The sequence below is a fragment of the Ursus americanus genome, chromosome 1 (assembly GCF_024610735.1).
Source record: "Ursus americanus isolate L20-20 chromosome 1, mUrsAme1.1.p, whole genome shotgun sequence".
Taxonomy (NCBI): domain Eukaryota; kingdom Metazoa; phylum Chordata; class Mammalia; order Carnivora; family Ursidae; genus Ursus; species Ursus americanus.
In genome coordinates this window covers 2,836,328-2,858,659 of record NC_142127.1, presented here as the reverse complement: position 1 = coordinate 2,858,659, position 22,332 = coordinate 2,836,328, and the positions used below count along the sequence as shown (strand labels likewise).

At 59.7% G+C, this 22,332-nt stretch overlaps 3 protein-coding genes across 8 annotated transcripts in view; 2 read left to right on the top strand and 1 right to left on the bottom strand.

Annotated features, from left to right (window-relative positions):
* MYO7B (myosin VIIB) overlaps window positions 1–3,873 on the top strand; it is a 90,180-nt gene extending 86,307 nt beyond the window's left edge. For both annotated transcript variants that reach the window (XM_087870466.1, XM_045777722.2), the window contains 8 exons: window positions 208–321; window positions 645–732; window positions 1,305–1,411; window positions 1,887–2,072; window positions 2,380–2,496; window positions 2,676–2,759; window positions 2,941–3,060; window positions 3,467–3,873. In XM_087870466.1, coding sequence (XP_087726592.1) covers window positions 208–321; window positions 645–732; window positions 1,305–1,411; window positions 1,887–2,072; window positions 2,380–2,496; window positions 2,676–2,759; window positions 2,941–3,060; window positions 3,467–3,568 — 918 coding nt within the window. In that variant the 3' untranslated portion in view covers window positions 3,569–3,873. The remainder of the gene's footprint in view (window positions 1–207; window positions 322–644; window positions 733–1,304; window positions 1,412–1,886; window positions 2,073–2,379; window positions 2,497–2,675; window positions 2,760–2,940; window positions 3,061–3,466) is intronic.
* A 658-nt stretch (window positions 3,874–4,531) lies between these two features.
* LIMS2 (LIM zinc finger domain containing 2) overlaps window positions 4,532–22,332 on the bottom strand; it is a 41,450-nt gene continuing 23,649 nt past the window's right edge. For all 5 annotated transcript variants that reach the window (XM_045777729.2, XM_045777727.2, XM_045777728.2 and 2 more), the window contains exons 3-10: window positions 20,332–20,398; window positions 19,967–20,087; window positions 8,972–9,121; window positions 8,190–8,340; window positions 7,159–7,251; window positions 6,482–6,530; window positions 6,293–6,368; window positions 4,532–5,663 (exon numbers count right to left, since the gene is read on the bottom strand). In XM_045777729.2, the coding sequence (XP_045633685.1) occupies window positions 5,516–5,663; window positions 6,293–6,368; window positions 6,482–6,530; window positions 7,159–7,251; window positions 8,190–8,340; window positions 8,972–9,121; window positions 19,967–20,087; window positions 20,332–20,398 (855 nt within the window). In that variant the 3' untranslated portion in view covers window positions 4,532–5,515. The remainder of the gene's footprint in view (window positions 5,664–6,292; window positions 6,369–6,481; window positions 6,531–7,158; window positions 7,252–8,189; window positions 8,341–8,971; window positions 9,122–19,966; window positions 20,088–20,331; window positions 20,399–22,332) is intronic.
* On the top strand, window positions 16,285–18,304 carry GPR17 (G protein-coupled receptor 17). The gene has a single exon (XM_045777731.2). The coding sequence runs from the start codon at window positions 16,307–16,309 to the stop codon at window positions 17,324–17,326; it is 1,020 nt and encodes a 339-aa protein (XP_045633687.1). The 5' UTR covers window positions 16,285–16,306; the 3' UTR covers window positions 17,327–18,304.

Below are 22,332 nucleotides of genomic sequence, written 5' to 3'. Positions count from 1 at the left end.
CTCCCTGCTGAACATGGAGTCGACACGGGGCTCAATCTCAGGACCCCGAGATTATGACCTGAGCTGAAATCACAAGTTGGACACTCAACCAACGGAGCAACCCAGGCGCCCCTCCCACCAATCTGAAGGAGAAACAGCCCCAGGCTGTGAGGGGTCATCGCAGGCTGAGCCTGGTCCTTAGACATTCACACGCTCCTCTCTGCCCAGATGCTGGAGGTGGGCACCTACACCCGGGTGCGGGACGTGTGCCAGAGCGTTGCCACCAGGCTGCAGCTGGCCTCCTGGGAAGGCTGCAGCCTCTTCATCAAGATCGCTGACAAGGTGGGCTGGGCAGGCCAGGGGTGGGCAGGCCAGGGGTGGTGGGAAAGGCGGGCAGATGTCTGGCGTATGTGGCATTCTCCCCTGTGCACTGGGCTAGGCCCCTCACTGCACGCAGGCTGTCAGGATGAAGGGAGGTGGGCTTATGGAGCAGCACAATGTGGGGACAGGCCCCCAAGCAAGTGAGAGCCAATTCTGAGCAGCACCTAGCCTCCCAGGCCATAGATGGGCTGGCTGGACCCAGGCCCTCAGCGACCCCTGAAGGGTCTCCCCTGGAAGCCCTTCTACATGCACACGTCCCTCTGCCTTCCCCCCACCCGCCCCAGGTCATCAGCCAGCAGGAGGGAGACTTCTTCTTCGACTCCTTGCGACAAGTGTCTGATTGGGTGAAGAAAAACAAGCCCCAGAAAGAAGGTAAGGGGAGCAGGGTGGGGGCAAGGAAGGAGGGATGTGGCTGGGATGGAGGGGGCAGGGAGTGGGGGGACAGTCTGCCTCCCTGGGCCAGGGTCAGAAGGTTCCCCTGGCACCTCTTGCATAGCCCCTGCCCATTCCTTTACTCGTTCTCCCTCATATCCCCTGGGTCATGTGTATGGCTAGACCTGGGGCCAGGCGGGCAGGGACAGGGCATGGGGCCAGGCCTAGAACAGATGGCTGGGCTGCAGGGTGATGAAGGCTATGTGGGGGCCAGACCCCCACAGAGAGGTCCAGGAACATCCCTGGGGAGGGTGGCCTCTACATTACTCCTGAAGGATGAGGAAAAGTTGGGGGTGAGGGAGGAAGAAGGGATGAGGTTTTCCAGCAGGAGAGGCAGCAGGAGCAAACACAGCAGTGATGGGGGCGTTGGGGGCATCAAGGCGCATGTGCTGCAGGCGGGGTCCGAGGAGGGGGGCAGCAATGCCCTGGCCACAAGAAGGGGTGGGGAGCACAGGTCCAAGTGTCTGCTGGGCCGCAGGACAGCCTTGGTGCTCACTGGCCCCCCTGGCCAGGGGCCCCCGTGACGCTCCCCTACCAGGTGTACTTCATGCGGAAATTGTGGCTCAACGTGACCCCGGGGAAGGACATGAATGCAGACACCATACTTCACTACCACCAGGTACCGGGGCAGGCTCCCTCCTGGTGGGTATTTGGGTGCACCTTCACTCCATCTCACACCTGCCCTGAGAGGTGGTGGAGGAGGCAGCAAGCAGCAGCTCCCTTGCTCCAGGGCACCTCCCCTCTCCAGGGGCTTCTGGAGGCCCTTTGAGGCCCCATGTGGTGGGCAGGCTGAGCCCCCGAGGGTTCTGCAGCCAGGAGCAGAGGGACAGCAGCCTTGGGGGACAATGACCATACCAACACCTGCAGCATGATTGCTGGGAAGGGGAGGGAACAGAGGGTCCCCACTACATAGGGGTAGGGCAGGCCACCAACTCCATGGTGAGACATCAGGGAGCCCTGCCCTTCCTTGATGGTCGCTGGCCCTGCCAGAAGCCCTCCCCTCTGTCTCCTGGCTGGGGGTGAGCTAACACCTCTGCCACCCGAGCATGAAGGGTCGGGGGCAGCTGCCTAAAACCAACATGTCCGTCACCCAGGAGCTGCCCAAGTACCTTCGTGGGTTCCACAAGTGTTCTCGGGAGGATGCTGTCCACCTGGCAGGCCTCATCTACAAGGCCCAGTTTGACAATGACCGGTCCCAGCTAGCTAGTATCCCCAAGATCCTGCGGGAACTTGTGCCTGAGAACCTCACACGTCTAATGTCCTCTGAGGAATGGAAAAAGGTCCTTGATGGGGCTGGGGAGGGGGCCCTGGGGTACATGGGTGCCAGGCCCTGCACGGGCAAGATGGGCACATTCTGGGCATGGAGGGTGTGCTGGGTCTGCGAGTGTCGCTCCTTCCCCATGCCGTCCACAGCACCTGGGCGATGGGTCCTCTATGTGCAGAGGACACACTTGGCTCTAAGTGCCCTCAAGGCTGGCCGCAGGCACACAGGTGCTGCTTTAGACTGGGGCCTCAGCGACCCTGTGTGGAGGGCCTGCTCAGGCCCTGGCCCCCACTCAGGCCCTCACTGGCCCTTACCTCCCCCAGAACATCCTTCTGGCCTATGACAAGCACAAGGACAAGACAGTAGGCGAGGCCAAAGTGGCCTTCCTCAAGTGGATCTGCCGGTGGCCCACGTTTGGGTCTGCCTTCTTTGAGGTGAAGGTAGGCCTCACCCGGCTCTGGCCCCAGCAGCCTAAGCCCCTCTTTAAACCCACGTCTAAGGGTGGGCCTGGCCACCTGGTTTGGAAGGAGCATGTGTGCTGGTGTGTGCATGTGTGTGCCTCAGGGAGGTAGCCTCTGGTCTCCTCGGCCGGACTATAACCACGGTGCCCCCTCCCCAGCAAACCTCGGAGCCCTCCTACCCGGACATCATCCTCATCGCCATCAACCGGCACGGGGTTCTACTTATCCACCCCAAGACCAAGGTAGCAGCAGGGCCCCAACGGAGCTGGGGAAGCTGCCAGGGTCCCGGTACCCCCGCACAGGTGGTACCCCCCTGCCCTTCTATCCCCCCTGTGGGCTCTGGAGGACCCCAGAGCAGCAGCTCTGACTCAGGCCCCCTAGGCCCCCTGGGCTTCAGCTGGTTCCTGCCCTCTCTGCCCCCAGGAACCGCTCACCACCTACCCCTTCACCAAGATCTCCAGCTGGAGCAGTGGCAGCACCTACTTCCACATGGCTCTGGGGAGCCTGGCCCGGGGCAGCCGCTTGCTATGTGAGACCTCTCTGGTGAGCCCCAGACCTGGGGGCCTCCCGGGCATCCCAGGTCCCTTCCCCTAACCTGGACACACAGGACACAGAGGCACCGGGGACCCCAGACTGCCACCAGGCAAGTGGCTCATGATGAGGGCCTGGCTCCCTGTGCCCAGCGTGGGCCAGGCCAGGCTGGGCCAGCAGAGTCTGAGAAGGAGGAGCCGCAGGAAAAAGGCTGGGAGTGTCATCCAGGGATCATGACAGCAAGGCCTGGTGTGGGCCCCCTGTGGTCCCGGGCCACTCCGAGGAGGGAGGAGGACTCTGTTCTCAGCAGCAGGAGCCCTGCTCGCCTCTTCACACGCTGTCCAGTGTGTCCTTGAGGCAGAAGCACGGCACTGCCACTGCTCCTCACGGCCTCCAACCTCCCCTTTCCCCTGTCCAGGGCTACAAGATGGATGACCTGCTGACGTCATATGTGCAGCAGCTCCTGAGCTCTGTGAACAAGCAGCGGGGTTCCCAGGCCCCAGCCCTGGCCGATCCCTAGCACCGGGCACTCAACTGGCCACTTGCAGAACCTTCCCCATCGGGGGTCCTGATGCCACTTCCCTAAGGCCCTCTTCTTGGCCCAGGGCCTGCCCTCCTGCCAGCTTTTCATGCTGCCCTCTCCCCAGAACACACCCCCATACCCCTCAGCACACCAGGTAGGCCTCCTTCCCCGAGGGGCCAATGATGGAGGCCAAAGTGGGGAGCCCAGGGCGGGGCCTGGAGTATCAGGCCTCCAGGCTGATGATGGGTGGATGGCTGAAAGGACTCCCCCAAGAATATTCAATAAAAATTCCTGAAGCAGTGTGCAGTGTGTTAGAGAACCTGGGCGGGGGGGGGGGGGGGGGCAGGTGGGCAGGAGGCCGAGGAGGCACCGGGCCGCAAAAGGTCCTTTCCAGAAAAAGCAAAAAGCATTGTGACTTCTCTGGGGATGCCTGGATGACAACTCCATTCTCAGGGAATGACTTCATGGTTTCTCCCCCCTCCCTTCGTCTGCTTTCCCCCTCCTTCCTGCCTCTTCCTGTGAGGTCCCTTTGCACACCTTTCTCCTTCCCCCGCAGGGCACTGGGGCACATAACTGCCACAGGAGGGCCTGATGCGGGTGCAAGCCAGGACTGTCTGCTCACTGGCTGCTGGCTTCACGCGGAGGCCAGCCTGTGCCCAGGCAGGAGCAGAGCTGGACACAGGGCCTCAGTGGCCTGGGTTCATCCCACCAGGCTGGCAGGCTCCATCCTACCCACCTGGCCAGCCTTCACGGACTGAGCATTTCTGGCTGGACTAGTTTCCAAGGCCTGACGGCAGCCTGGCCCTGCCAACAAGAGCTGGGTCCCAACTGGACATCTCTCTCACCTGTCCTTTTTGGTGTCTGTCTCGCTAAGCATTCAACAGCCCCAAAGCACTGTGTCCATGGAGGCTGCTGCCTCACCTGCTCACTCCATCGCCAAAAATCACACAGGCCATGTGGTTGTGTAAATAAGCCTTCATTCATTATGCAAGCACGAGGCCCTGTGCTGGCCATGGAGGAAGTGTCCTCCCTGGAGGGTCAGAATGAGCCACCCACCTGAGCCCACTACCATCCGGCCCCTGGCCAGCTGCACCCAGAGGATCACGGTGTGCCCTTGTCGGGGGGGTAGGGAGCAGGCAGCCCGAGTGCTATGGGACACAGAGGAGCTTGGGGGAACCACAGTGGCCCCTGGTCCAGGGTGGAGTGGCCAAGGCTGGACTGCAGGAAGGAGGCCTCCTGAGCGATGGCGGGGGGGGCGGGGTCCTTGTCCCTCCTGATGATTTGTGGGGTGCAGTGGCAGTTTAAGCACAAGGATCCTACTTGGTTGAGTGAGTGTGTGGCCTAGGGTCACAGGGTGGTTCCTCAGGGGCCCGCATCCACATGGCCAGGGTCACGGGGCTGGAGCAGCTGCCTGGCTGTGGCCTCCCCAGGGCCACGTGTGCACAGTGGGACCACTATGAGGTGCAGGCTGGCCCAGCTCCCACAGGAAAATGTGAGCTGCCGGGTACCCCTGCAGGGATGGGACAGGCCAGGACGAGCAGGGCTGGGAGCAGTGGCCCACGACCAGGGCCAGGTGACCCCAGGCCCTGAGTCATTCATGTCCCTGGAGGACCTGAAGCTACAGCTCGTGGGCCCTGCATCTGCCCCATGCCTGCAGAGAAGGAAAGAGAGGAGCCCGTGGCAAGGGAGCGAAGAGAGGCCTGGGGAGGAGGTGGAGGTGAGGGACTAGGGGCCAAAGGAGGGGGTGGTGAGCAAAGAACAGGGGAGGGAGGTGGGGGATGGAATGAAGGAGGGGGAAGAAGAGGTGCAGGAGGGAAGAAGGGGAAGAGGGAAGGAAGGAGGAGGAGGCCACAGACAGGGAGCAGAAATGAGGAGTGGAGGCAGCAAGGGAAGGGGGCACCAGCAGGTGGGGGAGACGAAGGCGGAGGGCAGGCAGGAGGCCCCTCAGGCGGAGTTGAGGCCCACGGACTTGGGCTGGGCCTTGCGGGCGGCCAGCTCCGACAGCTTCTTCAAGCGCTTCTTCAGCTCCAGTGGGAACTTCTCATAGCATCTCTTACACACAGGCTTCATGTCGAACTCCACAAACTTGTTCCTGGGGAGGAGGTCCAGCAGTCAGGAGAGGCCCAGGCCCCACCCACTCAGCCTGCAGGGGCGGAACAGGGGGCTTCCCTTGGCCCCTGGCCCACAGCAGTCCCAGTCCCAGGGTGAGCCTCTGGCCAGGGGTCACAGTAGACAAGGAAGCAGGCCTCCAGGCCTCCTTTCTGTCCCAGAGGCTTCTGATACTCCAGAACCATCCATGACTCCCTACTGTCCTCAGAAACCTGGGCTCCACCTCACCTCTCAGCTCCAGCCTCCTGCGGTTTCCTGGAGGAGCCAGCGGTCTGACTCCTTTGCCTTCGAACATGCTGTTCCCTGAGCTGGAATGCCCTTCCCTCCTCAGAGCCCAGTGTCTTTGCTGGTGTGTTGGAGGCTCACATCACTTCCCCTCTCACCAGGCCCTGGGGCCCCACGCTCTGTCTCCGTGGGGCTGGGGCTGCCCCTTGCTGCCCCTTGCTGCCACCGCATCCCCAGGGCCTAACCACAGCAGGTCCCCAGCAAAAGCCTGATGAGGCTTCCATGGGAAGCCCACTCTGAGCTCCCGCGACGGGCTGCAGGAGGGGGAAGGGGCTGTGCAGCCTGCTTTCCGCACCCTGGACACCCCAGGAGGCCAGTGCCACTTACTTCAGGGTGAGCTTGCTGTTGCAGGCGGAGCAGGAGAAGCAGTGCACACACCAGGCCTTGTTGAGGGCTGACACCACTGTGAGGGGCGGTGCAGGCAGGCTTAGCAGGCCCTGCAGCTGCAGGACCCACACGCCAGAGGGAGAGCAGCACGCGCCAGGGGTGTGGGGGGCAGGGACAGAGGAGCCTTACCGTCACCCTCGATCACATGGCTGCAGTTATAGCAGACGTCCCCAAAGAGCTGCGGACAGAGCAGGCGTCAAACTGGTGGCAGGCAGTCATATCCCAGCTCAGGGCCAAGGCTGCCACCTGGCCCCCATCCCACCCCAAATAGGCATCCTCCTGAGACTCCTGGGCCCTTCCTGGCGGGGCGCGGTCTCAGGCCCGAGGTGAGGGCACCCCTGGCCCATCAGAATCCCCACCGTCGGGTGGACAGCAGAGTGAGCCATTGCTCCCAGGAAGGCCCCGTTGCTCCTGCTGGCGTCCCTGAGAGGGCCGGGCCGGGGCCATGCCCCCGACTTCTGGACCACAGCAAGTGGGCAGCCCTGCCAGACTGGCAGGAGGGAGAAGGACAGCAGCACGTGTCACCTCCACGAGCCCAGGACTTCAGAGAGCCCTCTCATTCAGCTACCACAGCAGGTCTGGGTCAGCGTTTGAAATGGCACTGAGCACCCAGCCCAGCCAGCCTCAACACCCACCACAGGCTCCGGAGGGGCCGCCCCGTCCTCTCCTACCCACATGGGTGCTTGCAGCACTCTGGCCGCTCACACCAGCTCATCTCCCTGAGGGCTCCCCACAGCCCCACAGCTGCCCTCCAGACCTGGGCCTCCACAGGCCCTGCCCGTCCTCCCTCTGCCCCTGGGCCCCACCTGGTTGTAGTGGGTCTCACAGTAGGCCAGGCCCTTCTTCTCATAGTGCCGGTGCCCCAGGAACGGCTTCTCACACTTGGCGCAGACAAAGTGCTGAGAGGAGAGGGGGCAGGCAGGGCGGCTCAGGGCCAGAGCAGCCACCCCGGGGGGCAGGGGGAAGGAGTGCCTCACTGGGCTCTCCGCTGAGCAATGGGGCTGACACCTCCGTGGACTGCCCACGAGTCAGCAGACCCCACTCCTTCCCCAGTGCACAGTGACACACGTCACCGTGCTCTCCAGGACTGCTCCCTGCCCCAGCAACCGCGGCCGAAGTCATCAGGTGCTATGAGGTGCCTGCTGCATGGTGGGCCTCCCCACGAGGGCCGCTCTGTTACACACATAGCACCTCCCCGGAAGGCTGCGTATGTCCTCCTCCTGTGATCAGCCCCTGCAGGCCCCGGACCACTGAGCAGCATCTTCCAGTTCCTATGGCATGTGGGGATTCGCCCTCCTCATGGGGGCCGGGGGGCATGGCCTGCATCAGAACCTTCCCGAAGAGGCTGCCCAAGGCCTAGTCAGGGCATCAGGGAATGCAAGTCTCCCTTCCAACAAGTGTCTGTAAGACCATCAGAGCCCACGGTGCAGAGCTGAGCATTCCAGGTGACCCAGGCAGACACGCCTGAGGAGCCCCGCCAGCAGGTGTGCCCAGCTTCGTGTCTACATGACGCTGTACACAGCTAGGTTCTGCCAACCATAATCCCATAGGGTGTCTTAGGCAGACTGTCCCCAAGGTTTTCTCATGACTTTGGAATCCTCTAGAAGGTCAGGACAGGGAGGAAAAAGGTGGGGGCAGCTGCCTGACCATGGTCTGTGCACTCAGGTCTCCTGGCTCCCATGGAGACCAGGGACGAGGAGGGGCAGCAGCACCCAGGAGGAGGGTCCCTGCTGGGAGCAAGCCATAGGGCCTGGGTGGGAGCATGGAGGGGCTGTAGGGCCAGACTTCGAATATAACAGCTAGCCTGGGGCACTCCCCACCTCCTGGCCTCGCTCACCTCCACATGCCACTGCTTGCCCAGCGCGTTGACCACACGGCCCTCGATGGGCCGGCGACAGGCCCCACAGATGGGGACTCCCATCTTGTCATGGCAGGGCAGGCAGTAGAGCTCACCCTTAAGCTCTCGGGCTTCTGCAGTCAGCTCCTTCCTGGAAAATAGAGCAGAGCCTCAGATGACACCCTTGCCCCATTGCAGGGTCCCACCAGCCCCTCCAGCCCCAGGGAGCAGCTTCCGGAGAGGCCCCACTCTGGTCCAACACAGCACCCAGGGCAGGCGGCTCTCTGATCTCTGGTCTCTTCGGGGACTTCCTGTGCCCCAGACAGGCCCCAGGGCACAAGATTCCCGCAGAGGCCTCGCAGAAGGCGGTCTGTGTTGTGCATTGTCAGGCCCTCTGAGAAGCAGATCTGTTCTCTGGCCCCTCCGCACCAGACTGGGTGTCTGGGGCAGGGATGAGGGAATCGTCCGCGGCTGCTTTCCCCTCTCCTCCCCTCTCCAACACGAACACCAACCCCTCCTCCTTGCCCTGTCCCTCCAAGCCTTTGATTCCTTTCTCCCAGCTTCCAGGGGCCCAGCCCTCCCTCGCTCTGTCTCCAGCAGCCTCATGCAAGGGCTCCCTGAACAAGGGCCTGGAGAGAGGAGTTTCCTGCAGCGATGCCCTCTGTGTGGGCCCTCCACCCCCGCTCCGACTGCTCCACCCCTCCTGTCCCATCACTGTCCTGGGTGGGGGTCCCACCCGCTCACCACCTGCCCCCCTCATGGGGACTCAGCTCTGCACGTACCCACAGTGGGTGCAACTGAAGTGGTCTGGGTGGTAGGCATCATTCTTGAACATAAGGGGCTGCTCATCAATGACCAGATGGCACCGCTGACAGACATACTTGCCCAGGCCCTTGGCCTTCTCCCGGTTGTGGCAAGGCCGGCACAGGTGCCTGTGGGAAGTGAGGCAGGTGTCAGGGGCCGACTGCCCACTCCCCCTCTTCCTCCCCAGACAGCATGGGCCACCTCCTGGGAGAAAAGACCCCTGGACTCCCGCCCGAAGCTTTAACCATGCCCGTAAGCCTCAAGGGGCTCAGGCGGTGATCCAGAAAAGCAAGCTAACCAATCCTGACGCAGGAAGGCCACAGACGTGCCCTCTAAAAAGGGGGCTCCTGCACTGGAAAATGACTAGAAAGAGAACACCGGAATGTTGGTGTTTGCCGTCTTTGGATGGCAGAGCAAACACGATAGTTTTCTTCTCCCCACTTTTTCTGAGCCTAGGACATCATATGGAATAGAGTAGACATTTCATTGCCATTTGCTGAAAGCTTAATTTTATTTTTCAAATGTCTTTGAACACGGGTGTGTAACTGAATCGTGACTGTTAGCTTGAAAACCCTGCTATGCCCAGCAGAGCGGCCAAGGAGGGCCAGGTCTGTCTGGCCTGCACACCCCCTTCCTTTGGGGTCTGTCAGACAAAGAGGGACCCATACATCTACAGGCTTTCTGTCTCCAAAGACAAGCACAGCTGTGTCAGACGGAGGCCCCCAAACCCAGGAACTATCGTTACAGAGTCTTTTTTGTAAAGACCTCAGAGTAATTTCTGATGCTACCCCTTGCGTTGGGCAACAGCTGTGGTCTCTACTGAGAGAGAAATCAACATGGTTTCTGTTTCCTTGTGTCTCAAAGGTGGCAGGAATTTAGATTCAGGGTCTCCAAGCAAAGATGTACAAAGGCCCCAATCCATTACTCCCATCCCCCAGCTGCTACCCCAGTCTGTAGTGTTCCTGGTGCTTCCGGGCCCTCCCTTCCTGCCTTCTCAGGCACCCATCCACAGGGAGCCTCTCTACCCCTCACCAGCCTCCACGGGGACCTGACACCCACAGTCAGCCTCTTTTATAAGCAGATCAAGGAATCTAGTTAAGGGTTTAACTCTCCGACTCATGGTCCAATCCTAGATGCCAGGGAGGCCAACTCACTGTCCATGGCCTCGACCACAATGCCTGCCACCTCGCTGGGGTCTGGACTCCCTGCAGCATAACACTGCTGTCTGCTTGTCTTGTGTGTGTCTTATCACCACAGTGGGCGCAGATGAGTGCCCCGTAGCCACTTGTTAAGGCTTACTGGCTCCAGGCTGTGCCCCGCGCAGGGTAGCAGCTCAGTCTGAGTCTCCGGTATGTTAGTGAATGAATGATTGTCAAAGAGAGGAAGGGAGAGACAGTGGGTATCATCTCCCATGACAATACAGCCAGGCCAGGACTGGGAGCTGGTCCCCTCACCGGGGTCCCCTGACTCCACCTACCCACGGGACACAGAGGTGGCCTATCACTGCAGTCTTCATCTCCCTGACTAAGGCTTGCCCCTCGGTCCCCAGATTCCTATCCCCACCCCCACTCACCCAGACACCCAGACCCCCTGCCACAGCAGGCCCAAGCCAACTGCTCCCCCAGCCTCCGGACCACTGTGGCTCACCCTCTCCACACCACACCTGCCACCTGCTCGTGCCTCTGCCCCACAGACACAGCATTTATTCCCTAGGACCCCACTCCCAATTTTGGTGACTACTTAGCCACATGAAATAACTTTCGTTTCAAAGTTATAGAAATTAACACAACTCCCATTCTGCTGCAACGATTGATGCCCTCGCAGTTACTGTCAGCAATCACCCAACAACGGAAATAGCCAGTCAGACACCCTTGTATCAAATCCGTGTGAGCCGGTCCTTCCGAACCTCTGCAAACCCCACTGGCTCCCAGCCAAGACCAAGGAACCCACAAGGACCCCCAGATGGGAAATGTCTTTTTTTTCCTTTAGATTTTATTTATTTATTTGAGAGAGAAAGAGGGAGAGAGGGAGAGAGGGAGAAGCAGACTCCCCGCTGAGCAGGGAACCCAATGTGGGGCTCGATCGCAGGACCCCGAGACCGTGACCTGAACCAAAGGCAGAAGCTTAACTGACTGAGCCACCCAGGCACTCCGGAAAACGTCTTTTCAACAGACCTGATTCAAGCACTGGATCTAAAGGTAATCTGCCGAATTATTTTTCTAGGTAGAATGAAGATGGAACCTAAGAATTCCAGCATCAAGGTGCAACAGAAAAACGAGAATGAACCAAAACATTAACACACACAAATCGTAAGTTGCGGAGTGACACATGCTTGGGTTCAAACCCCGGCTCTGACACTTCCTGGCAAGTTACCGCACCTCTCCGAGCCTGTTTCCTCACCTGTAGAATAAGCAATAATCCCAACTGCACAGGACTGTGTGAAAAACAAATTCAAGATAGCACACATGGTGATTACTTCTCAATGATAGCTATGTACATCTTCTTAATGTTTTAACTAAAAAATGCAAAGGGCTTTGAGATGAGGCATGATGATTTGGTTCCCTGTGTCACTGGCTGTATCATTCGGGGAGAGATGGGGTGAAACGAGTTTTGCTCGCTCTTTCTCCGGAGCAGCCACTGCCCACATCCCAACAACCCCCAGCCTCAAGCCACCCCCAGGAGGGGTCCTGGGGACTCCTAGGCAGTGGGCAGCAGTGGCCCTCTTCCCAGGCCTCCTGTCCAGAGGAGAAACCCGCACAGGTAAGGGCCAGGCCTCGCGGGCTGAGTTGTGTCCTCGCAGACACAGACAGCGCCCCATTATGAGGCGGCCTGCAGCTGTGCCCCGCTCAAGATAAAGACCATGATTTATTCTGCACGTCCGAATGGAGCCTAATTATACGGGGCAAGACACAAGGACCCTATAGCAAGTGTCCTGAAAGAGTCCCCTCTCATTCGACCAAACAAGGCTCCTCAGCCTCCCACCCTCCCCATTCACAAGACCCCCCTCTACTGTCACCGTGCAGGCTTGGGAGCCCAGGCCCGTTGCCATGGCGGCCAGCCCCTCCCTACCCCCCATTGGTAGGAAATTATCCTGTGCTGAAACGTCCTCTTGTCTCTGTCAGTCCCAGCCAGGCCTCCCACCCCGCCCAGCCCGCGCCCACTCCGCGGCTTCGAACATAGTCACACACTCGGCCTCTGTGGCGCTCAGTGGCCAGGCTGGTGGGGGGGGGGGGCACACGGGCTGGGACACACTGGAATATTCACGACCCAGTGGCAGCACAGGCAGCCGTAGGAGTGGCCCACACAACAAGGAACCTCTCGGAATGAAGCGGCCTTTCAGGGCCAGAGGGGCTGCAGCCTCCCCTCCTCTCCTTAAATAGCCAGGCTTCCACCACAGCTGCACGGAGCCCGCCGCCAGCGCCACCACCCACTGGCCACAGCCCACCTGCCACCCCGCAGCCCTCCTGCCCTTGTGCCCGGACCCAGCTGTGAGAGGTAAGGACCAGAGCCCGGTAAGGGCAGGCAGGGGGTTCAGGAGCCAAGCAGAGGCAAACTCAGAGCGTGGGCAGGGATGGGATGTCCCCGTCCCTGAGACACTCTCTAGCATAATGGCACAACCGATTTATCGAAGGCTGCCCTGGTCTGAATCACGGCAGGCCCACTAGGTGGTATTCCTGTCCCACTGCCGGGGGTGGACAGGGGGTGAGTGCCTTGTGCCCAGTCCTGCGACCGCGATGAGGGTCAGCTGGAGTCAGCAGCCACCACCAGTCCACCACCGGCCCACTGTAACGAGGGGAGGAGCCAGAAGAAGGAGCAGGAAGAAGAGGGGCCAGCCCATTCAAGGAAGCTGCCATGCCCACCTACCACAGCCCTGCCACCTCTGGTCCCTTCCTGCGGCCGCGCCCGCCCACTCCTCCCTGCGCGGAGGCCCAAGACCTGCCCCCTGCTGCTCTCCTGACCCACAGCCCCAGACGCCCCTATGTCCAGGCCCAGGCACACACCACGTGCCCACGCCGCCCTGCTCTACGCAGCACCGTGGAGGAGCCGGCAGGGCAGGGGCAGGCTGAGGCTTGCACGTCTAGGGCACGCAGAGAGAGGGAAGCAGGGGCCCGTTTCAGACCTCACTGCCAAAATCAGTATCAAAACTCCTACAGTGGGAGGGGTAAAGAAACCTCAACAAACCAGAAACAAGCCTAAAAGCATTTTAAAATTGAGTCTAGATCCCAGAGAGAGCACCGTGCACGCGGCCTTCAGCGGTGCTGGGAAGCTGAGGGCAGTGGGCAGGAGGCAGCCAGCCAGGTGCTGGCATGACCACCAACTGGTGCAGCCAGGCAGGCCCCACAATCGATTTAATGCTCTGCTGTCACCATCTTGAACTCCTACTTTTTGGACAAGGGGCCCTACATTTTCATTTTGCACTGGGTGCCAAAAATTACATCACCAGTCTTGGGGCCAGACCCCAAGGAGGGGCCACTGAGCCTGGGAGACAATTCCAGCATGAGCCCCGAGGCCGAGACACACTCCCAGCTCTGGCACCTGGCACCCGGCAGCCCCCAGAGGCAAGGCGGTGTTCTGGGAGGCGCTGGGTGTCCCTGCTAGGTGTCCCTGAGCTGACTTCCCAATCTAGGGCCACTGTCCCTGGCCAAATAACCTTGGGCAAGTTAGCCGATTTTAAGCCTTGACTTCTTAATCCCTAATCCGTAAAAGGAGGCTACCGATGCCTGCCTTTTAGGAGTGGCGGGGTGGGTAGTCAGTACCCCCGAGCAGCCCTCAGGGAGGGGTTGGGTGACAACTGCACCGAGAGGCAGAGTCCAGGCGTGAGGGGCAACCCAGAGCAGAAGGAACCCAGCCCCGGGTTGCACACCACCCTTCCCTCACTTGGCCCCATCCCCTCTCCCAGCAGCCAGGGCTTCCCTGGCAACATCCCTCTGGTCACATGCACCTGGAAACAACAGGAAAATAACCTCTGTATTGGATTTCAGGCATCCTGACTCACTCTGGAACAGGGGAGATCATTCACGCAAGGGAACTTTCCTGGATCCCTCCAATAACTAAAATGTGATCTTATTAGCAAAGTCACCCCCTTTACTTGAGGATGGTGACTGGCCAGACGCTCTCTGCCACTCACCCGCATCGCCCCTGGCTCTCTCCGGCTCAGGCAGCCAGCCCTCACCCTTCCATGTGTGTGTTGCAGGGTGGGGGGTGCCTACAGGACCACAGTGGTAGTTGATGAAGCCTGATGGGGAGGGTCAAGCTGCTGCCCAGCCTGATAGTCCAGCACGCCCACAGTCTGGACCACTAGCCCTGCTCCATCTTCTAAAGAAGGGTGTGCCGGGCCCTCCCCACACGCCTCTGTTCTTCATCCATGCCCAGCCTCCTCCTCCTCGAGGGGCTGCTGTGCTAACAGAGCTGCCACCATGCCTCCAGAGGGAATCGAGGCCAGGAGACACTTGCAGAGAACTTGCTCCGGCTCCCCGACTGCTCAGTACAGAGCCAGGCTCAGCCGGGATAACAGCCCTGACCCGGCCATGGCCACAGCCTGGGCTCCTCCTCCAGCTGCTAGGCTGCAGCCCCCCTCTGGACCCTCTGCAGCCCAGCCACACAGGCAGGGCTCCTAGGGGAGCCCCAGAAGCTGCACTGCGAGTGAGGGTCTGCCAGACATGAGACTAAGGGGCTGGAGGCTGCTCAGGGATGCAGGATGTGGGGGGTCAGGATGGAGGCGGCTCTGGCCCTGATGCCCAGCCTTCTGCCCACACCTCCCACTCCCAGCGCTGGTGAGGGAGGTAGGCTGTTTGTGAGCTTTGGATCTCTTGAGCTGACCAAAATGAGCACAGGAGTCTGTTCCTCTGTCAGGGAGGGAGCAGGGAACACCCACCCGGAACCGGGGTTCGCTGGATATAAATGGTCTCCAGCGGGGCTCGAGGCTCGAAGTCGGCCTCCCTCAGATGTGAGTAAACCAGGCTCGGGAGGCCAGTCAAACACAGGCTGCTTCCGTGGGCCCCAGGCCTCTCTGGGGCTGCTGGACTTGGCTGGAAAACCATAGCCAGTCTTACTACATCTGGGAAAAATAGCTCTTCCTCTCCTAGAAAAGACTCTGCCTCCCAGTTGTTAAACTTCTCTGGGTAGTAAAATCCGCCCTACTGGCATGGGGCCCAAGTGCAGGGCTTTCTAAACTACAGGTCTCCACACATTAGGATGTCTAGAATAGAGTTGGTAGGCTGAGTCCAGAAAGCTCGAGAGACCTTGGGATCCAGGCCTGGGTGGCCTCTGACCTCCCAGGAAACTGCCCACCACTGTATCGCTGGTGAGGTGCTCCTGGGTGGTCGGGACCTGGCAGGAGAGAAGCATAAAGCAGCGACACACTTGGCACTGCAGTCGGTGGGAAGTGCCACAAGGCCTGGGGTGGGGGGGCACCAAGAAGGGTGCCAGGACTCAGGGCGAGCAGGTTTCACTCTGCAAGGGGAAGGCTCTGCGCACCAGGCTCTCAGGAATAAGTGATCTAGGGGCGCCTGGGTGGCTCAGTCAGTTAGACGTCCAACTCTTGATTTCAGCTCAGGTCATGATCTCAGCATCCTAGGATGCAGCCCCGTGTTGGGCTCCACGCTCAGCAGGGAGTCCGCTTGAGGACTCTCTCTCCCTCTGCCCCTCCCTCCACTTGGACTCCCTCTCCTCTCTCTTTCTCTCTCTCTCTCTCCCAAATAAATCAATCTGAAAGAAAGAAAGAAAGAAAGAAAGAAAGAAAGAAAGAAAGAAAGAAAGAGGAAAGAAAGAGAAAGAAAGAAAGAAAGAAAGAAAGAAAGAAAGAAAGAAAGAAAGAAAGAAAGAAAGAGAAAGTAATAGGTGATCTACCCACCCACCCATTGGGAGTAGAGCTCAAGGGCCCCTCACACCACCCCTTGCCATTCAGAAAGCATACCCGGGGAGCACAGCAGAAAGTATGGGGCCCCTCCCTCCATCCCAGAGCCCAGATAGATGGGATTCACTCCCCACTCTCTGCGTGGTCTGAGAGAGTGGACTTCTGGGACACCCCACCCAGGGCCCAGGCTCCTATGTGCCCAGCAGGGATGCAGTGGCCAGTGGGAAGCCGGCCCCAGAAGCAGCCTGGCAAGCTCCAGGCCCTGGCTTCATTTTTGCTTTTTGCTGAGCTTCAGAAAGCCTCTGACACTCACCCACCCCCTGATGAACACAGGGGGTGCCCTCAATAGTCCTCCCCAAGGCGATGCCGAGGTAAGGTGCTTCGCAGGTCCCAGGCTCTGGAACCCGTCTGCTTGTTCCCTCCAGGCTTGTCCCCCAGCTCTGCTTCCGGCTGAAGCATGAATGGCCTGGAGGTGGCTTCCCCAAGTCTGACCACCAACTCCTCCCTGGCCACCGCAGAGCAATGTGGCCAGGAGACGCCACTGGAGAACGTCCTCTTTGCCTCCTTCTACCTCCTGGATTTCATCCTGGCTTTTGTTGGCAATGCCCTGGCCCTGTGGCTTTTCATCCGGGACCACAAGTCAGGCACCCCCGCCAACGTATTCCTGATGCACCTGGCTGTGGCCGACTTGTCCTGCGTGCTGGTCCTGCCCACGCGCCTCGTCTACCACTTCTCTGGGAACCACTGGCCGTTTGGGGAAATCCCGTGCCGACTCACCGGCTTCCTCTTCTACCTCAACATGTATGCCAGCATCTACTTCCTCACTTGCATCAGCGCTGACCGCTTCCTGGCCATTGTGCACCCCGTCAAGTCCCTCAAGCTCCGCAGGCCCCTCTACGCACACCTGGCCTGTGCCTTCCTCTGGGTGGTGGTGGCCGTGGCCATGGCCCCGCTACTGGTGAGCCCGCAGACCGTGCAGACCAACCACACGGTCGTCTGCCTGCAGCTGTACCGGGAGAAGGCCTCCCAGCACGCCCTCGCGTCCCTGGCCGTGGCCTTCACCTTCCCGTTCGTCACCACTGTCACCTGCTACCTGCTGATCATCCGCAGCCTGCGGCAGGGCCCCCGCGTGGAGAAGCGCCTCAAGAACAAGGCAGTCCGCATGATCGCCGTGGTGCTCACCATCTTCCTGGTCTGCTTCGTGCCCTACCACGTCCACCGCTCCGTCTACGTGCTGCACTACCACGGCAGCGGCACCTCGTGCGCCACCCAGCGCGTCCTGGCCCTGGGAAACCGGGTCACCTCCTGCCTCACCAGCCTCAATGGGGCGCTGGACCCAGTCATGTATTTCTTTGTGGCCGAGAAGTTCCGCGATGCCCTGTGCAACCTGGTCTGTGGCAAAAGGCTCTCGGGCCCACCCCCCAGCTTTGAAGGGAAAACCAATGAGAGCTCACTGAGTGCCAGGTCAGAGCTGTGAGCCCCGGGACGCCAGCCCTGTGCCCCAGGACCACAGACCGTTCTCAGAAGGACCCCCCCAGGGTGCATGCCACCCAGACTCATGATGGAGAAGTCCACCTTCTCCCAAGCCACTGCCAGTCTCTCCAAGGGCGGAACTCAGCACCCAGCGCCTAGTTCTGTCTTACCTGATGCTCAAATCCCTAAAAAAGACACCTCTTGATGGGACCAATCGGCCACCCCCTCTGCAGAGACTGGGCTGGCCCTGCTCACTTGCAGTTACTGGGTATTCAATGACTTCAGCAGTGGCAAAGGCGGGCAAGGAGACCAGAGGAACAGTTCCTGAACAATGAGTGTCTTTCTTTCCCAAGGGTTGCTTGCTAGACTCCCAACCTCCTTCCCACCACAAGCAACACACAGCAGCAGAGCTCTGCAGAAAGCACCCCCGAAGGCAGCTGTGAATGACTCAAGAGCAGGGGGTGCGGGAATCCCAGTGGAGGGGGAAGGAGTTTGAGCTCCCTGGGTGGCACCTCTCCCAAATGACCCTTGCATTTAGGGGACATGGATTATAACTTAGAACTGAGTGTTGTAAGTACATTTCAGGCTGGCCACCAGGTGACATCGAACAAATGCAGCCTGTGGGCACGTCATCTCAGTGCTGGGTTCTTGATCCCTCCTGCTATGAACCCACACACAGACCCGCATGTGGCCCGACAATCCCCACAGCTCTCGGCAGCTGCCTGATCCCTCTTGAGTCGGTCGAGCACATGGCAGGGGGGGACAGATGCGGGGGAAGCCGGGCTTTGTCCCTGCCTCAGGACACTCCAGCAGGGAGCCCGCACCTGGCATGTGACCCTGTCTCCCACTAACCCAGACCAGCAGGGGTGTCCTTAGCCCCGCTCCCTCCCAAGAGGCTCCAGCAGCCACGGTGGGCCAACGTGTGAGCTGTTTCACTCCGTAGCATGGCGCCGACCATGCTAGCAGGTCCCTTTTTATACTTGATCACACTGATCATAAACATAACTGTACTTTAAGATTCTGAAGGCCATTGTGTTTGGCTTCCCAGAACTTCTCCTCCCTTCCACCCAAGAGTGGCAAAGTGGAAGTGAAGACAGGAGAGGCCAGGCAGCCCCGCGCAGGCCTGACACGCCCCCCCCACGCTGAAGTTCTGCATCACAGGCCTCAGACTGCTGGCCCCGGGCTAGGAGGTCTGGGGGGCACGCCTCCTTTACAGCAGTGCTTTCCTTCCTTAAGCGCTTCCAGCCTCTCTGGAGGCAGAGGGCTCAGTGTGGACTGTAGCTTGGGAGGAGAGGCCCACACCCGGCAGGCGCCCCCCGTTCAGCACAGGATCCCTGTGACACCATCTGCCCCCCACAGCCCCTCATGTAGACAATGACACGGGCTCCTGCCCGGTGGCCTGCAGACACCAAGACCAATACCAGACAACGTGGAGCAGGCGAATGGGTGAGATCACTACAGACAACATCCAGAGCAAAGGGTGCAGTGGCAGAGGACAGAGAGGCGACAAGGCAGGAGAGGGCGGGGCACACAGACATCTAGGGTGGGCGGCGATCTTCACTGGCACGGGGAGACCTGCTGGTCAGCGGAGGGGAAAGCAGACTTTGGCTGGGGCCTGTTGCATTTGGGATGCCCGGGGACACCAAGTGGTTGAGAACCTGAAGGAAAGGTCTGGGGTGGAGGTGTACATCCAAATCGTCCAGGACTCTGGGACTTTGGACAGAGAGGAGGCCCCTGTGCCGAGCCCCCAACGAGCCAACATGGAGACACGGGTAGAGGGAGGGACGTCAGAAGAGGAGAGGACCCAGCACAGCCATGAGGCAGGAGGAAACCATGAGAACACAGGGTCCTGGGCACCTGGAGAGCAAGCGTTTCAGCAAGAAGGAAAAGCTTTGCCGTGAAGCTTGCTGAGAGGTCAAGAGAGGACCAGCAGTGACCCGTGGGTCTGGCAATGCGGAGGGAGGTCGCATGGGGGCACCGGCCAGACTGGCAGTGGGGGGCACGTGAGAGGAGCCAGCAAGGGTGCTGGAACACGCTGCAGACAACCACAGTGGGAGCACAGCTCTGGGAGAAAGAGCGCAGACTGCAGTTGACCGCCCTGCCAGAGAAGAGGGTGGGGAGGGGCAAGGCTTTGAGAGGAGCAGGGACAGGGCCTCCATGGTGCATGGTGACTGAGGCCGGGGAGGCACCGGGAGGGTGCAGGGGAGCCTTCCCTTCGGGAAAGCGGGAGGGGCGGTCTTCACTATGGGAGGACAGTGGGGTGCCCTGAACATCAGAGTCAATTTGGGCCCCCTGGCTGAGTGATTTCTCTCCAGCAGCACTTAGCCAGGGGCACATGGAAGGAGGTGGGCGGTTGGGGTCCACGGTGAGGGGTGGCCAGGCAGTAGTGATGACCCAAAGCTCTTTATCCATCCACTGCATCTGATGGTCCCTCCTCTGGCCACCTTCTTCCTCGCTGCCTGTTGTCAGCCTGCTCCTGGGAGCACCCCCAGGCCTGGAGCAGGCCCTGACTCTTCACCCCCTACTCTCTCCAGCCTCAGCCCTCACCTGTAAACCAGCAGTCTCTTAGCTGCTTCGCAGGTGGGCACAGGTGCTCACTAAGCAGTGGAGGGCCCTCCTCCTGTCCAGGACACGGCCACCTCACCTGCCTGCGTTCTTCACGAAGCCCAGGTCAGCCAGCTCCACATCGCACAGCTCACAGCGGAAGCACCCCGGGTGCCAGTTGTTGTTCATGGCCTTGATGACGCGGCCGATGATGAACTCACCTGGAAGAGATCGGTCCCTGCTCGCTGAGGCAAGCATGCGGCCCCTCCCAGCCCCCTCCCAAGCCCTGTGCACACTGGCAATCGCCTGAGCTCAGCCTGGTCCCAGGGCTCCCCTCGCAGAGCTGGGGAAGGTGATGCCTGGAGAGAGCTGGTGCTCAGAGAGGGGGTCAGGGAAGAGCACCCATGCTCCCGCCCACCTGCCCAGCCCGGGGCGCGCAGAGGAGCGTGCCGCATCAGCCCTTACCGCAGGATCCACAGCACGGAGCAAACAGCATTTGGAAGTCGTGTTCGCAGTACTTCCGGCCTTCGAACTGCAAATGGGCCACCAGAGAAAGTTCAGGCAAACCCCCATCATTCCCCCCAGCTGGCCGGTCTTTGTTGGATCAGCACCTGCCCTTGGGGAGGCTAGACAAGCACCCCAATTTGTGCAACTGCTACCAGCAGGCAGCAGGGTGTATCACCCAACTCTCCTTCCGGAAAAGGCTTCCTGGAGGAGGTATTAAGGAGTTGGAAGACTGCAGGGGGTGGGGGTGCTGAGAGGAAGGCATTCCAGAGCAGCAGGGGCAAGGCCTGGAGGTGGGAGGGAATAGGCTGGAATTGGCCCTATCCACAGGGCGGGTGTACAAAGTGAGGGGCCTCCAAGAAGCTGGGAACTGGGCAAGGCCAGCCCTCCAAAAGCCGCTGCTGTTTGCACAAGACCTTGGCCCTGCTGGTCCTGGGAGCGAACCAAGGGCTGGGATCAAGTCTGATTTATAAATGTCACTTGGCCCTATTTCCTGTGTGTCTTCTCTGTGTGCGAAGTCCATTTCCCCCTGAGGCCACAAGAGACCCAGAGAGGGGAAACAGAAAGAGGGACACAGGAAAAACATGGGGGCCTGAGGGAGAACCCCAAGTCCTGCAGCCAGCAGGAGCCACTCCAGGCACCAGCCATTGTTCCCATCTGCCTGGGCAACAATGGCCCTTGCATTGGCCCCAAGTGTGGCCAAACCCTGTCCCTGCTTTCTTCTCCCTTGACAATTTTCTTTTCTTTTAAGAAAGGTTAGTTTGCCCCCTTCTCTGAAATGAGCGTCTGACTAGGCTGCAACTGACTATACCCTACCCAGTGGCCCGTAGAGGTGGCAGGGCATGAAATTCCTTCAGCAACGGCTATTTCCTGAGCACCTACTCTGCACCAGGCTTTGTTCTAGGCACACGGCCACCACAAACAGAGCTCGGCCTCCCCTCCCCCTGCCTGTACAGTGGGCCAGCATTTCCAGGAGGCTGGAAGGCTCCGCCGGGGCCAGTAGGCGCTCACACACCGCACGGCCATCCATCTGTCAATCCCATCAGCTGTACCTTCGAAGTCTCCCAGCCTCTGAGCCCTGGTCACCACCTGCACTGCAACCCCCAGTGGTGCACTGGTAAATGATGACCAGTCAGCCCTTTGGAAGACGGGGTCCAATCTGCAGCATTGACCAGTTTCTATGGTGGGAATATTCCTGCCATTCCTGCCATTCCTGCCATGGACAATGTGAAACTACATCAGCATGGAGTTGAGATAGGTGCGGCGGCCATCAGGGTACAGTTTCCACCACCCAGGTACAATAGACAAATAACCTCGAAGGCATAGATGATAGGAAAATGTAATAAAATAATTAGGAAGTGGTGATTTTTGAGTATGTGTGACCCTTGTTTTCAATAAAATTTTATCTCACTGTACATTTATATAACTTCATTTTTAATAAGAGTCATGTTTAACCACTAGTTGGCAAGATTATTGAAAATTTAAACAATCTGCTCTTATGAGCCAGTGTGGCCTAGTCTAGACAGCTTCACCTGATCTGGATTTTTTTTCAGTAATCCAGCTTCTGGTCCCACCTGTTCTCCAGCTTCTGTGCCTGCCCACATTACTCTCTCCCCAGCACAGCAAGGAGAGTGGAGAGTAGTCCTTTTCAGATGTCAGACAGACTGCTCCTTGCTGTCCCTCAAGTATCCTGCATGCTCTGACCTCAGGGCCTTTGCACTTGACTGTGCTCTCTGTTGAGTGCTCTTCCTGCAGATGTGTGCATGGCTCCCTCACCTCCTTCAGGTCTGCCCAAACATCGCCTTCCCTGACCACCCACCCTCCTCACCCTGAGAGTCCCTGTACCCAGAACACTGAGCACCGTCTGATATGCCATGTATTTATTCTGTTTACTGGCACATGGGGTTGTGCCACCAGGGCAGGGTGTTTGCACCCTGTGGCCTGCCGGAGTCTACCCAAAGG